This window comes from Aristolochia californica, unplaced genomic scaffold (genome assembly GCF_029961685.1).
Source record: "Aristolochia californica isolate CCGP_79_NKW_82.1479 unplaced genomic scaffold, dmAriCali1.0.hap1 SCAF_7, whole genome shotgun sequence".
Taxonomy (NCBI): domain Eukaryota; kingdom Viridiplantae; phylum Streptophyta; class Magnoliopsida; order Piperales; family Aristolochiaceae; genus Aristolochia; species Aristolochia californica.
The window spans coordinates 42,141,805-42,156,087 of NW_027182268.1; the positions used below are offsets into that span (position 1 = coordinate 42,141,805).

General features: G+C 37.0%; 1 protein-coding gene across 1 annotated transcript; it reads right to left on the minus strand.

Annotated features, from left to right (window-relative positions):
* Positions 1-432: 432 nt before the first annotated feature.
* LOC137936211 (uncharacterized) lies at positions 433-13,993 on the minus strand. Its single transcript, XM_068780778.1, has 14 exons — positions 13,697-13,993; positions 13,454-13,530; positions 12,619-13,300; positions 12,493-12,527; positions 12,318-12,396; positions 12,095-12,173; positions 8,424-8,599; positions 7,280-7,333; positions 6,823-6,979; positions 6,530-6,740; positions 3,140-3,253; positions 2,904-3,020; positions 2,560-2,611; positions 433-1,311 (listed from the first exon to the last, which is right to left on the minus strand). Exons 3-14 carry the CDS (start codon positions 13,246-13,248, stop codon positions 1,159-1,161), a joined length of 1,857 nt encoding a protein of 618 aa, XP_068636879.1. The 5' UTR covers positions 13,249-13,300; positions 13,454-13,530; positions 13,697-13,993; the 3' UTR covers positions 433-1,158.
* Positions 13,994-14,283: the final 290 nt, after the last annotated feature.

Genomic DNA, 14,283 nt, shown 5'->3' on the forward strand with positions numbered 1-14,283 from the left:
GAGGGATACAACGGATCAGTCTTTTGATTCTCATGGTAACGTATATTATGGGCATGCTTGAGCGTGATAAGGCAACTGTACACAGTTGAGATGGTCATCTATCGAAAGGGAAACTTTTCAATTTTGTGGAACTTTGGCATGCTTGCATACATCTCTGTTATATGAGAGGAGCTCACCTCTGCATCTCTCAATCCTATAATTCTTGTTCCGTCCTTGGTACGGTTTTGCTGCCTGATAGGATCACATGTTTGGATGAGCGCATGCCGCATAGAGAGAGCAGTAGCTGTTTTTTTTTTTTTTTTTCAATTGTTTACCATTTTTAATTTTACATTTAAACACTGTTAAGCATTTGCAAATTACAAACAGGAAGTGCACGATTTATACGAGTATAATAAATCCTGAAAAAAAAAATTCTTTTGATTGTAAGCAGTGTGTCCCAAAGGGGGTGTGTAGTTGTGTGTGAACAGGCACTCGCAGTTACTTGGCCTAGGAGCTTGAGCAGTTAAAAAAGGAGAAAAATCCCCCTTGAGGGGGAAGTCATCGCAAGAATTTCAAGGGTGTTTTCCAAGTGCATCTCTTTTCCAGGGAATAGACTCCAAGACGTTTTCAAACTATAAATTCCCAACGAGCTTGAACCTAGATTATACTAATTTACGATTAAATGTGGCAGGTCTCAGCAAAGCCATTCAAATGGAGACTGCTGAAATATTTGACCCATCACCGCAGAATATTTACAGCAAAATACCCTTGAGAAAATGTAAAACACTTGAACACGGTCGATGACTGAGAGTATCCTTACGACCGAATTCCATGGATATAACTGACTAGCCTTCGTCCTTGGGATTCCTTCACAAAGATAGGGATATTTAATTGATAACATACTCCCCAAGCAAGTTTCCCTTTGCAGAGTTGATACTCGTTCGTTGCCATGCTGCGCCAATTTTGAACCATTAACCCTCGAACAGAAAAGATGACATCTGAATGACATATTATCCAACATTCTCCAACAAAGAATCCGTTGCAGAACATACAAGGATTCATAAGTGTAGGTCAAATGCTACTTGATTCCCAACTGTGACGTCATGCACCAAGCATGGCCTCATTAGGGTCTAGGGGTGGCAACAAATTGCTCCCCAGGATGCAATCCAGATGATTCGATCAATCTGCATATCCGAGTCCATCACTGCCGTCACCCTTTTTAGAAATAGGTGCGTAACTTGCAGACGGTTTTTTCGTTTGGGCTGCAATTTCAGCATTCTTTCGCAGAACAGCACCAGGTGAAGGATACGGGCGCTGTTGAAAGAGAGGACCCTGAAATCCATATCAATCAGGAGATTAGTTTCAATGAATCAGGATACGGGCGCCAATTGTCAGTATTATGAATTTACCTTCATCAATTAATAGAAATTAAAAACTAACTGCGCTGAAAGACTATTTTGGGAATTAGCACCAGGCACCCTAAGGAACCCATCCACAAAATTCCTATCCTTAATTAACAACATCAACAAGGACCTATTATTGTGTTCGAGACCAGAATGGAGAAGGGTTCATGCACAGAATGGTAACACAGTTCTGACAAGGCTTTGTTCATGATTTGAAATAATATGAACAGAAATGCAACATAAGCCATTTCTACTCCCAAAACAATGTAAAAAGTAGAAAACAATCATGTATTTCGATTGCAAAACAGGTTCTTGTCATGGTATAGCTACAGTCATCAACACAAATTACCACTCAGAAACATGTCTTTAACTGCATATTAATAGGCCAACAATCTTGGAGAAGACATCACCCAGATAGCATGCTTTCTAAATGGGGGTGTATCTATTGACATCAGAACTAATTACTTGAATAAAGAGTCGGCTTTGTTTTCTACTGCAGGTTTGTCGGTGAAATTTTAGATATTGGTAACGTTGCTGTTTGGCCATTCATGCAAATCAACACCATAGAACACCAAAAAATGAAAATATTACAGTATCAAAGATGTCAATCTTAACCCAATCAAATTTTGTTCTCTCAGTGTACTCGTTTCCAAAGCTTTCAGTCATCAATTGGATAAAAAGGAAAATAACACAATCTTCTCAAGATTTTGCATTTGCTGTCCTTCAAAAAACTATTTTTAGTACTACCTTCTCTCCTTTGCTCAGGTTAACTCTTTCCAGATCTTCTTAATCCTCCCCAACCACATTCAATTTCCTAACAATCCTACAATATAGGTCTTTTTCATTCTCCCGCACTTCCTGTACCTCAACCTTTCCTCTCCTTTTTGTTCATCTTTTCCTTTACAAGGAAAAAAAAAAAATCCAAAATGTCTAGAACAAGAGAGTACATAGATATGTATACTACATTTGTACATATATGTACACTGCATGTATACATATATATGTACATGTTTGCCTGAGAGAGAGAAAGAATTCAAATGACTAGATGAAGGCTATGAATTGCTGGCTTACTAATACAATACTTACGACCTAGTTCACAGCCTACCCATTCAGACACTTGTAAATATAAAAATAAATACATAAATAAATTACTATTCACTGAATTTGAAGCACATACTGTAGCTGTTGTATCTGCAGCGCGAGGCTGCACCCCTTTCAGACCAACAACCCTGCAGAATCAACAGTTTTAATGGATAATATAATCAAATAACTAATATGCATTTTCAGAAAAAGAAAACTTAAATATACATGGTATATACATGTATCATCATATAGGAGAGTCACAAAAAGCATTAAGAAAGATCTCACTAATTGGGAACCCTACGAGTAAGTATACCAGCAGAAAGTGAACCATTGCAATGTTCATTGGCTGGTTTTGATGGGGTAAAACAATTAATGAGACTATAGTAATCACCATCAATGCATTGCTTAAAATGTGCAACTAAAAGATATAAACCATACCAGCCACCACGAGGAGCATCTGAGTATGAGCTTGGATCCATTGGATCCAACTCATCATCTTCAGTGTAGCTACGCTTCTTGTTGTCCCTTTTGTTGCCTTTAGGTTTTGAGCTTGATCTGAAAATTATAAAGGTTATGAGCCATGTGCAGGTCATTTTTCTCTTACCAATATTTGAATTGAAAAAAAATATAATAATCAGAAAAATGGAAAGATTCCAAGTAAAAAGGACAGGCACCTATTCTTAGGTATCACTTTTGCAGGATCTTGCTTAGACATAGTAGTGCCGGTAATCTGCTGCCCAGAATTCAGATTGGATGATGAGGATATTCGGTAAGGAAGATTGAAGACCCTGATAGCAGAAAATAAAAAATACAAACTGAGTAAACAAAAAGTTGGACACAAGTGACTTGGACTGCATCTCAATGATCACATGGGTGGTTTTCTAGAGTGAGGTCTTGAGTTCAAATCTCACTAGGGTTGGGGTATCACGTGTATTGGGTGTACCTCAAGAATTTAAAATTACTACCCCCATACAGTGAGTTTATTAATTGCTCTTTGGTCTTTCTTTCAATAAAATTATTAAAATTGCATTCTCCTACAGATATTTTTTTAATGCCCCTTCCAGATACAGATCAACTTCAGATCTTTTCTTCATCTTCATCATTCTCTCTCTCTCTCTCTCTCTCTCTCTCTCTCTCAAATCAATTTCCACTTCTCCAATTGGAGGACATGAGATTTTTATTAAATGAATATTTTTGTTGGTTATAAATGAGATTTAATTAAAGAAGATCTAGAAAAGGAGAAATTACAATCAAGTGGAAAAGGTGTCACCAACAACAAAATGTTGCCTAGAAGTACCCTCCCTATTAAAAGATTCAACCTGCCCAATAGCACTTTTTGGAGTGTGAAATTCGGTTTTAATTTTCATCAAGTTAATTTGCCCCAACAAGCTCAAGCATGGAAGGATCCATGGCCATGCCTTTTCGTTTAGAGATTTTATTGTGTGATTCTGGTAACAGAAATGTTTTGTTGAATTTGATTTTTCTTAAAGGATAAAAGAAAAAGAAACTTCCCAAAGACTGACGAAGGGAAACCAACTACAACAGAATAAAACTCTTTCCTGCAACAATTTCATAGTGTAAAATACAACAGCTTGCTTTTACCAATAGATAGGAGTTTAATATATAACATTAGTTTTCATGTATTTTGGTTTTGATTAGCTGCCTTTCTAATTTTGATTATAGTTGGATATGCCGAAATCTAATGTGTTCTCCAGTGCAACGCAAACACTTTTTTACAGTAATTATACAACAAGCAGAAAAGCCAGATATTTAGCAAGTTCCGGCAGATACACGGAAATACACATCAGAGACTCTGGAAGTTGTTGACGAGTAACGATTCATATTGTTAGAATATAAGGATGAACCAACTCACAAATAAGAGTTTCACTAGAACCGTGCAATAACTTATTGAAACAAGATTTAGGTGCTCTATATCATATATTGTGCGGTGAGCAGATGACTTATTTTATCTTGATATAAAGCAATAATGGTGGGGACGCCAGTATGCCCATTGGGCCCAGTGGACCCACCAATTATGGTTTAAATTATTTTTATTTTATCTTTTCCTGATTTTAGTGGATTTGATTAAATAGTGATCTTATCTATTTTGAATTTTAAATTTCAATTCTAATTTTAGTTTATCTTTTCTGATTTTATTGGACTTGATCAGATAGTGATCTTATCTATTTTGAATTTTGAATTTTAATTTTAGTTATTTAAAGGCTGTAACAGGATGTTGAAGTCAGCTTTGAAGATGAATTATTAAAATCTCCCTGTTTCTGGTATCTCCCTCTCTCTCTCCCCTTTCTTCTTCTTTCTTCTCTATTCTTCTTCTTCTAAATTATTCTTCTCAATTCTCCTATTTTTCAATTCAAATTCTCCTTTCTTCCTCTCTATTGTCTTCCTTTATCTTTCTAATTGACACAATTAACTGACATCCAATACGACAATTAGAATTCACGCCTTCGTCCTGCATCAAATAAGATACAAGACAGTTTGCAGATAGGGCATTTGATTGATGGACAATGGTCTGTCCATGGACTCATCTACCACTCAATGTTTAGGGTTACATGGATATGATCCAGTTAAAAACTTCTCGATTAGTCTAAAATCTTTAAAATAACATGATCACATTTGCATCTATTCACACCATGATATTACATTCCTGATACCATCCTTAACAAAAAGGATATTGAGATGTGGCCTATATATCTTTAATCTAATTAGAGAATTAAATTCTCTACCTCAGTCAATCAGCCAACCGGGACAAGATAAGGGTAAGATGGTTTTGTACCAGCAGTCCTGGATCAGCCTGCTAACTGCCTAAAGCTTATTGCATCACATCATTCTTCATTATGGAAAACAACCATTCCGGCACATATTTCACATATTTTTATGGCAATTAGAAGGACTATTTTTTCAAAAAAAAAATCTTCAAAGTATGTATACATTCTCATTTATCAAGCTAAACATAGTATTTTTTTTTTTTAATTTCAGTTAGTATATATTCAGTACTTGACTATATAAAATTGTTAGTTTATAGTCATTATTTTTACAATAAACTTTTAATGATGCAGATTGGACCTTTGGATCAATGGTCAAATGGGAGACTTGTCATGTGAGGTGTTGGATTCAAGTCTCACAAGGTCTAAGGGATGATTTATGTGTCTATATACAACCAACATTCTGAAAAAAAATACAATAAAAATAAAAAATAAAAATCTTATGGTCAAATATTATAGTTCATGTATCTGTGCTTTGCACTTGCCAGTTTCAGAAAAGTTTGTGAGAGGTAAGTCAGCAAATCTCATGAGTCTATACTGCACCAAATGGGAGGCTTCTAGTGCGAGGTGTTGGATTCAAGTCTCACAAGGTCTTAGGGATGATTTAAGTGTCTATATGCAGCCAACATAAAAAAATACAATTAAAAAAAATCTTATGGTCAAATATCATAATTCATGTATATGTGCTTTCCACTTGCCAGTTTCAGAAAAAAAATTGTTAGAGGTAATGATTCAGTGAAAGTCAGTAGTCTGTAGTGCACCAAATGGGAGGCTTGTAGTGTGAGGCATTGGATTCAAATCTCACACGGGCTTAGGGATGATTTTATGTGTCTATATGCAACCAACATTCTAAAAAAAATAAAAAAAATCTTATGGTCAAACATTATAATTCATGTCTGTGCTTTTTTTTTTTTAATTTTGAATGAAGATGTATAAACTATTATAAGAGGGAGAAAGAATACAAACCTAACTAAAAAGGGCCTTCCTCCACATGTCAGTGCTTTCTACTTGCCAGTTTCAGAAAAGTTTTTGAAAGGTAATGATTTAGTGAATCTCATGAGTCTGTAGTGCACCTTTTTACAATACAACTTATATTGGTCATTTAGAAGAGGCAAGCGGCATACAAAACCAAGTTCGAAATATTGCAACTAAGATTAATTCAAAGAATTTCTTCATAACTATTGTCTGGTTCAGTTGAAAGCTAAGCATTTTTATAATTCCATATAATTCCATTTTATATAGAAAAAAATTAAATGACTTGAAGCATCGATCTGGACATACCTGGTGCAGTGATTGCAGTAGCCCCAGATTTGCACAAGGTCCTTTCCCCATCCTCTACATCCCAAACACTTAGGAAATGCGAACGACTTGCTCATGGCAGCTTTATTCTCTAAATCAGCATTCCTAGTCTGTTGTGGGCCCACTTGCCCAGATGAATTGGGGCTTTCCCACTGTGACACATTTGTCTTCGTATTATAGTAATACTTTTGACCTGCCAGGCCGGTAGAACAAATATGAAACTATGGGCAAGTGCATGTACTTACATATGAGAGAGAGAGAAAGATGCGCTAAACCTGTTGAATCATCGATTGCCTCCAGCCAATCTTCTGGTAGAGGTGAAGGAGATGGAGGTTGCAGAGTGCCACTTTCACGAGGAGTCACCCACTGACTTTCCCCAGTATTTTCATTATAATAATATAAGGAACCACTTGCAGGGTCTTTTGCTTCAACCTATATTAAAGAAGAAACACAACTTATGGCAGAAGATTGCAAAAAAGATAAGCGTCTTAGCTCAAATATGTTTTTCTCCTCTCTTAATTATTATAAGTTCTTTACAAGTTTTTTTTCTTATTTATTTTAAGAACAAGAAGAAGAAGACATGTTCTTTAATCTCAAAAAATGTTCTTTAAGATGGCTTGGACTTGACTCAGCATCTAAGAGTTGTGTTTATCAAGGAAGTAAATCTTCAGCTATTACCAGTTTGAAATAGCAACAAACCCACAAACAGTTTTAACATTATCAGTAACTGACCCATCCAGGCGGCAACTTTGAAACTGCTGCCTCGGCAAATCGAGTTTGCAATGCCTGAAAATCATATGAACCCATATAGGATTAGTTCCTAAAAAATCATCAATCTCAAAATATATCAGAAATTATCGTCAGAAAACATGAAAAAAAAGCGGCGGAATTCAACAGCAAAGACCAGATGTCCAAGTTATAGACAACATTAATTCAGAAAATGGTCAATCATGACTTAAAAAATCAAACAGTGGATTCATTCTGTTCTTTGTTCTCTTTGAATTATTGAATGGACATGCATCCGCGAACTCAAACTCACCAAGCCTGAATTGGCAAGGTTGATCATGGAAAAATTAAAACAGCCAATCAGTGCGTATCAGATTCCTGATGCATATCAGAACCTCAAAATCTGATACATATCAGACGTATGGGCCAATACATTGCCGCTACATCTGTCTGAATCAGCTGATACAGGGTGTATTGGGTAAGGCAAAATCTGATATGCATCATGATATGCCCATCCTGCAGCCAGTGGTTGGAAGGACATAGGAAACATCCAGTCCCAACATGAGCACATTTAAGAACATCAAATAAAGCAGGAGCATACAATGCAAATTGCTTATTTAGAAGAACATATAGGTTGAAGCTTATGGAACTGCACTTGTACTCAGGGCTAAAGAGAGATAGCACCAGATATTTTTAGTTACTCGCTCACAGAAAGATCAAACTGCCAGCTTGCAGATTCATACAATTTGGATAGGTCCTACAATATTGAGAAAGGTAAGCAGAACACTGATTTTTTTAACTTTTGGGCAGATATAAATGCACAGATATTCTCTCATAACAGAAAAGTCTACAACCACAAGAATTTACATTGTCTTCAGTTGTATTCTTTTATAGTACTTAATTCAATAAACTGCCCGTAGTCTCCCCTGTATACCTCATTTTAGTATACAATTTTTTTATTCAACATTCAATAAGAACTCAACAGCAGCAGTTTGAAATACATTTGAGTAAGAATTGAAAAACAGAAACATCAGCACTACAATATTATGCAGATAAAATACTTTAGAGATTAGCACTGAGAAAAAGAAAAAGTGCACTCTACATTTCAGCAGAGGGATTTTTCTTTACACATTGCAGAGATATTATTTACCTCACGTTCTCTCAGAATGCCTCTTGCTTTTAGCTTCTGCTTAAGGTAGTCAGGCAACTCTTTCTGCGACAGGCTTGGCTCAGATCCCTCTGTCCCAGGCTTTTGGCTTGCAGACCTTGCAATATCATAAGCGCCTCCACCAGGAACCCCATATCCATTACCAATATCTATATTTCCTGAGATAAAAAGGAAGAGCTATAAATCAGCATCAAAGATTCTTTTTTTGATAACAGCAAAAAGTGGAATCAATGAGGAAGAGAGCGCCTCCAAGGGGTGCTACAAGCAGAATATAAAAAAGAAGAGCCAAGCTACCAAAAGAAAAACAGGATGCCAATAAGCAAAAACCATGGAGCCATAAAAAAAACATATAAGAATGAGCAAAATTGAATAGTAACATTTCCTAAAAACGATAAAATAGCAACAATACAGTTTCGTCGCTGAACCTGCTAATTGCAAGTTAACCAACCAATAAATTCGCTTCATTCGGGCGAGTAATATAACAATCTGGTTTTATTGAAATCCTCATCATTTACAAAAATTCAACAATCTTGTGAAGCCACTTACCAGGAGGAACAACCCAAAAACCCACTCATCACCAACACAGAACCAGGAATGGACTGGAAAATGAAACTCTCAAGAGTCCCAAATCTTGAAAGAGGAGAAACAACTCAGCCTCCATAGAATCAGTCACCCCAAGGAGCAGAACATACAAGTATGGTCCCCTCCATGCAATTTCTTATCACTACACCTCGACCAAGTAGAAACTGAAGTTTCGCCATCAAAAACACCTTCTCAAAAGTGGCCAAAGCATGCACCTTGCCCACATGCGAGCTAGTGAAGCCTGCGACAATCCTCCTTTTCCACTGGACAATAGCCCTCCCCCCCCCCCCCAAAAAAAAAAAACCCACCCACCAATTTGGTTGACAATGCCCAGCGTTTTCTCTTTCCAATGGCCAAGGAGACGGCCGCAAAGGACAAGCACCACAAAATTTTTCCAACTTGGAATAACACAGAGACACTGAATAATCACCAGAGACACTCAACGTCCAAACCAGCTGGTCCATATCGCATCCACAAATTTGATGTGTCATGGATAATGAGTAACCTTCTAAAATCAAGGTCTTAGCATCATGAGACTGCTACAGAGATCAAAGTCCAAGTAATCTGACCATCCAAACCTCTTACAATTATGTGTGAATTTTGGTAAGAAAGCAGTGGGAAAGGCATCAGCAAGAGTACTCTTGACCCAACTATCATATGGTTAGAACTCCACCTCTACCATGGAATCCAGGCCCATGGGATCATAGGAAAGCTAACCATTATCAGATCACTTGCATTTAAGAGTAATGTTCCTTGCCACAGAAAATCTTTCCATATTGAGCCATCAAAGCCATTTGGCAAGGAGGGCATAATTTCATCAGTTGGATATCAGAGAAGAGCTAACGAGTAAATTGATCAAATTCTTCCTGGTGAAATGGTATGGATTAATTTCTCTTCCTTAAAAGTCAAATTCTTTAAGTAAGAACTGTTAAATACCAAGTAAGGGTATTTTGGTCATTTTACATTTTCTGTAGTACTCTGTAGGAGTGTCAGCAAGATTAGGTGCTTGTTATAAGTCTATGGTCCAAAATACATGTTATTCTGATGTGCAGTCAGAGAGTTATGAATTTTGAGTTATGAGGGGTAATTATGTAAATAAACATCAAGACACTTTAAGTCATTAATAAAAGGGTAAAAAGGGTCAATTTTCACCCTCCATTGAGTGCCTCTCTCAATGCGCTCCTCTTCTATCTAATTCTCTTTCTCTTATATTCCTCTTTTATTCTCCTATTTTTGCATCTTTTTACATGGTACTGGAGCAATAAGATCGTGATTCAGAGCTTGTAAATACTCGTTTTTCTTCTTCTCTCACATTTCAGTTCTCCAGGAAAGGGGATTTCAGAATTTGCTATTGGTTGGAAGTTAGGGTTAGATTTTTTTGTGCAATAACCCTACAGTTGATGGCTTGTACTGTCAATTGAATAATTATATGTTTGATTAATGCCCCAGAGGGTTGTGACTTGGGATTTTTCTCAATTGAAGAGTGTGCCGGGTCCCAATCCTGTGTCTGGTGTTTGTGTTACCTATAGTAAGGCTGAAATCAGTATATTTCTGGAGAAATCTGACTTGTTTAGGGTGTCACTTGGTATTATTGAGTGTGGATTTGTATGATTGTCATTGGAATTTTTTGTTCAAAACCCTAATTATTGAAATGGGGCCCAGACTGCCTACGCAGACAGTGGTTTTTGCTTGATATCTATGCATGCTGTGTTGATTGTGTTTATCAACAATGGCTGATTCTGGTGAGACACTATGAGAGAGTTTCACAGTTATGAAGGGAAAGACACTATTACTATCACTATAGGAAAGCTGAATGGTCAAAACTATCTGAGTTGGTCCAAGTCTGTATACGTTATCTGAAGGCTAAAAGAAAATCTAAATTTATTAGAGATGATCCACCTATTCCAACTAAAAATGATAAGGTAGTGGAGGACTGCCAGGTTATGACCTGGTTATTCAACAGTATGAACTCTAAGTTGAGAAGTTAGATTATGAACTGCAAAACAACTAAGGAAAAATGGATGTCTCTTGAAGCTATATATGCTCAAGAGAGTGAGCACTCTAGAGTTTATGAATTGTATGCGAAATTGTTCAATCTGAAAAGAAGTGAATGGACAGTGACTGATTATTATAGTGAGTTGCAGAGAATGTTGCAAGAAATTAGCATTTTCAAATCTTTTTAATTTCTGGTGTGTAGTTAGAGAGAGAGATGGATTTTGAGTTATGAGGGGTAATTGTCTAAATAGATATCAAGTCACTTAAGTCATAATAAAAGGGAAAAGGGGTCAATTTTCACCCCCCATCGAGTGCCTCTCTCAACATCTCTTCTCCTCTTTTTCTTCTTTCTCCCTCCTTTCTTCTCCTTGTTTTTGCATCTTTTTACAAGACCTTTATAAACTTCAAAGTTGGATTTTGTAGTTGCTCTCTCCAGCTTGTTTTCATTAACAAGCTCACTAATGCCGAGCACAGCGAAGCCAAAAGGACCCTAAAATGTGTTGAGAAGTGAGCAACAAAGGTCTGTCTACCATGGGTTCAGACCTAGATGTGTTCAATTACAATCCAGTATAAGGTAGCTTTGCTCCGTTAATATATGACAGAAATCACTTACAGGTTTCATGATTTGAACTGACACAGTGTTGCTGCCTTTTCTGCTTATGTTAGTTTTCAAAGTCCATAAAAATGATTTCAAACAACAGATGGAAATGCAAAAAGTATACACATAAAATAAATGCTTAAAACATTAACTTAGAATGATATCACAGGCAGCTCATCCTTGTTCAACCCACACTAAGAGTATCACAGCCGTGTCTTATGGCAAGTGCATGTTGGATGGGTAGTTATTGACCTGAAAGGATGACATCCTTGTGCACAAACACACACACACACATATATATATAGATATACATGTAGGTGAGCATCAAGTGTTTGGAAGCTAAGACTAGTAATAAAAGGATTTCTGTAAACAGATGCACAACCATATAAACACTAAGACAATGATGGTCTTACAGAATGACTAATCGTTTTCAAGATGAATTAAGCCATAACATACCAATAAAAAATTTATGACCAACCTATATCAGGATGAAGAGGGATTCCACGTTTAGAAGCCATCTCTGCACGATGATCAGTTGTCATTTTAAGAAGAACCTCCTGTAAAAATGTTATTACATATAAAATTAGCATACATTGTATTGACTTCCACTTAGTAATCACAGAACCAGGCAAAAGAGACACTGATAAGCGGAAACTGTGCATATGTGCATTTGCAACTGTATTAGAGAGAGAGAGAGAGACCTTTAGACCCTTGGAGTCATAGCGATCAGAGAGAATGTCTTTGCAGTTCTCCACAGGTTCATTTGTGCCTCTTGCCCGTCTAAGGATATGCATGTGTAAACAAATCATTACTTTGTTGTCATAGTCATATTTATGCGAAACAAATTAAAATTGCTACATTGAAGATGACACTGACCTTTGATCGTTAATAATTTGCTTTGCAGCCACTTCCTAATTACAAAAAAAAATGCACATTTCAGTATTAAATTATATTAGTGATTATCCACACAAGCTCATCATCTAAAAGTGAAATAAAATGTACCTGCTCATGCAAAACAGCATCCCTAGCAGCAGTTTCAATTTCATCAATTTCTTGTATCCTTTGCTTCTTGCCATACGGGACCACTGCTTGACTCATGTCAAAATTTTCCTCTAATTTCCGCTCCACTAGATGTGGATTATACTGAATTGACGTGAACAACTCATTTTGTGCAGAACCATTTTGGCCATCGATTTTCTGGTCTTGCTCTTTTTCTGGATGGAGCTCTTTTCTATATCCCTCTTGGCCCGTTCTATCTGAATGACTTGGTTCATTCAACTGGGATAAGCTGTTTGGATATGGAGTTGAGATGGACGAGGTAGAAGCTCTTTGATGAATGGTTCCATGAAAAGGATACACTTGTTGTACTGATAGATGAGTGTAAGGGAGCACTCCAGGAGCAAAATGAGGGCTTGATTGAGGGAAATGTGGATATGGAGTTGGTGCAGATGGAGAAAGTGTTGAATTGGATTGAAGGGGGAATAAGTTGCCTTGAGCGTTGAAATGCGGTTGAGGATTGCCAGCGCTATGAAGAGGCTGTTCTGAAGTAACGCCAGATGGTATTGAGGACTTATTTGATGAAAATTCCAATCCTGTAAGGCTAGACTGCATATGGGTGGTATCCATTGACATGTCTAAAAATATAGTCTTGAATTGCAGTTTCTCATGAAACTTGGATGGTCAACTGCAGATAAGTGTTTTGTATCTTTAGGTCCATGACGATAACAATAAGTTTACCATGGAAACGTGAAATATATGCACACACAAATTAACAATGAATTGCAGTTTTTCCTTCCCGGGTTGAAGTCCTATTACTTATAAGAAAGCATGTACATACCTAATGATCCAATATAGCGCATGATTCAAACGCTCCCGAACAAACCCACAAGTACCCGCAACATCAAGTCCGGGCATCTTCATAACACACGGTAAATTGGATGAGTATAAAACTTCAATTTCATATATCCACAGAACAAAAAAATACCACAGACATCGAGGTAAGTTGTGAAGAGGCGGATTGTTAGGGTTTATTCTAAAAACAGGTAAGGGATGAGAAAGAGAAAGAAGGGAAGCCACCGACCTGGTTATACCCACAAAATGCATACAGTGGTCTTTCATAGGTTAGAAACATGAAAGAGCTTCCGACAATTGATTTTCTCGCAGCCTCTCTCTCTCTCGAGGAGGTGCCAACTGATTTTCTCAGCACTCGCGGCTTTCAACCAGCATCCAGTTGATTGTTCGAGGATTGATTCTAATACTAAAGAGTTCGATATTTACGCTAGGTAGTCTGATCGTTGGGCCACAACAAGCCCACGCACTTTTACGGTCCATGTTTCTGAAGTCGATGCCGATGGCTCGAAGCATGCAACCTTATAAAAGTTATTCAAAGTTGGAAAAATATTAAAAAAAATTGAATAAAACTTACAACAATCTATGTAGCAATGAAATGCCCTAGTTGACACTACAACTTCTTGAGTTTCATGAGTTAAAGGTTTGAGAGAAACTCTAGGCATGGGGGTTAGTCAACTTGAAGGCCGAGATAATCTTCAACCTCATGACACCTTTAAACAAATTAAGTAGTTAGTGGAGCGTGGATGAAGCGGTCCTTAATCTTCATGGTTTAAAATCTTTCGTCTCGTTCAAGACCATTTTTGGTAATTAATTATA

What these genes read in the sequence shown, in the direction of transcription:
- LOC137936211 (XM_068780778.1), bottom strand. Translation starts at nt 13,248, where the DNA reads ATGTCAATGGATACCACCCATATGCAGTCTAGCCTTACAGGATTGGAA. An exon ending in CAAATTATTAACGATCAAAG is followed by an intron (nt 12,397 to 12,492) that starts GTCAGTGTCATC and finishes GCATATCCTTAG; the next exon opens with ACGGGCAAGAGGCACAAATG. An exon ending in CTGCAGATACAACAGCTACA is followed by an intron (nt 1,312 to 2,559) that starts GTATGTGCTTCA and finishes TATGGATTTCAG; the next exon opens with GGTCCTCTCTTTCAACAGCG.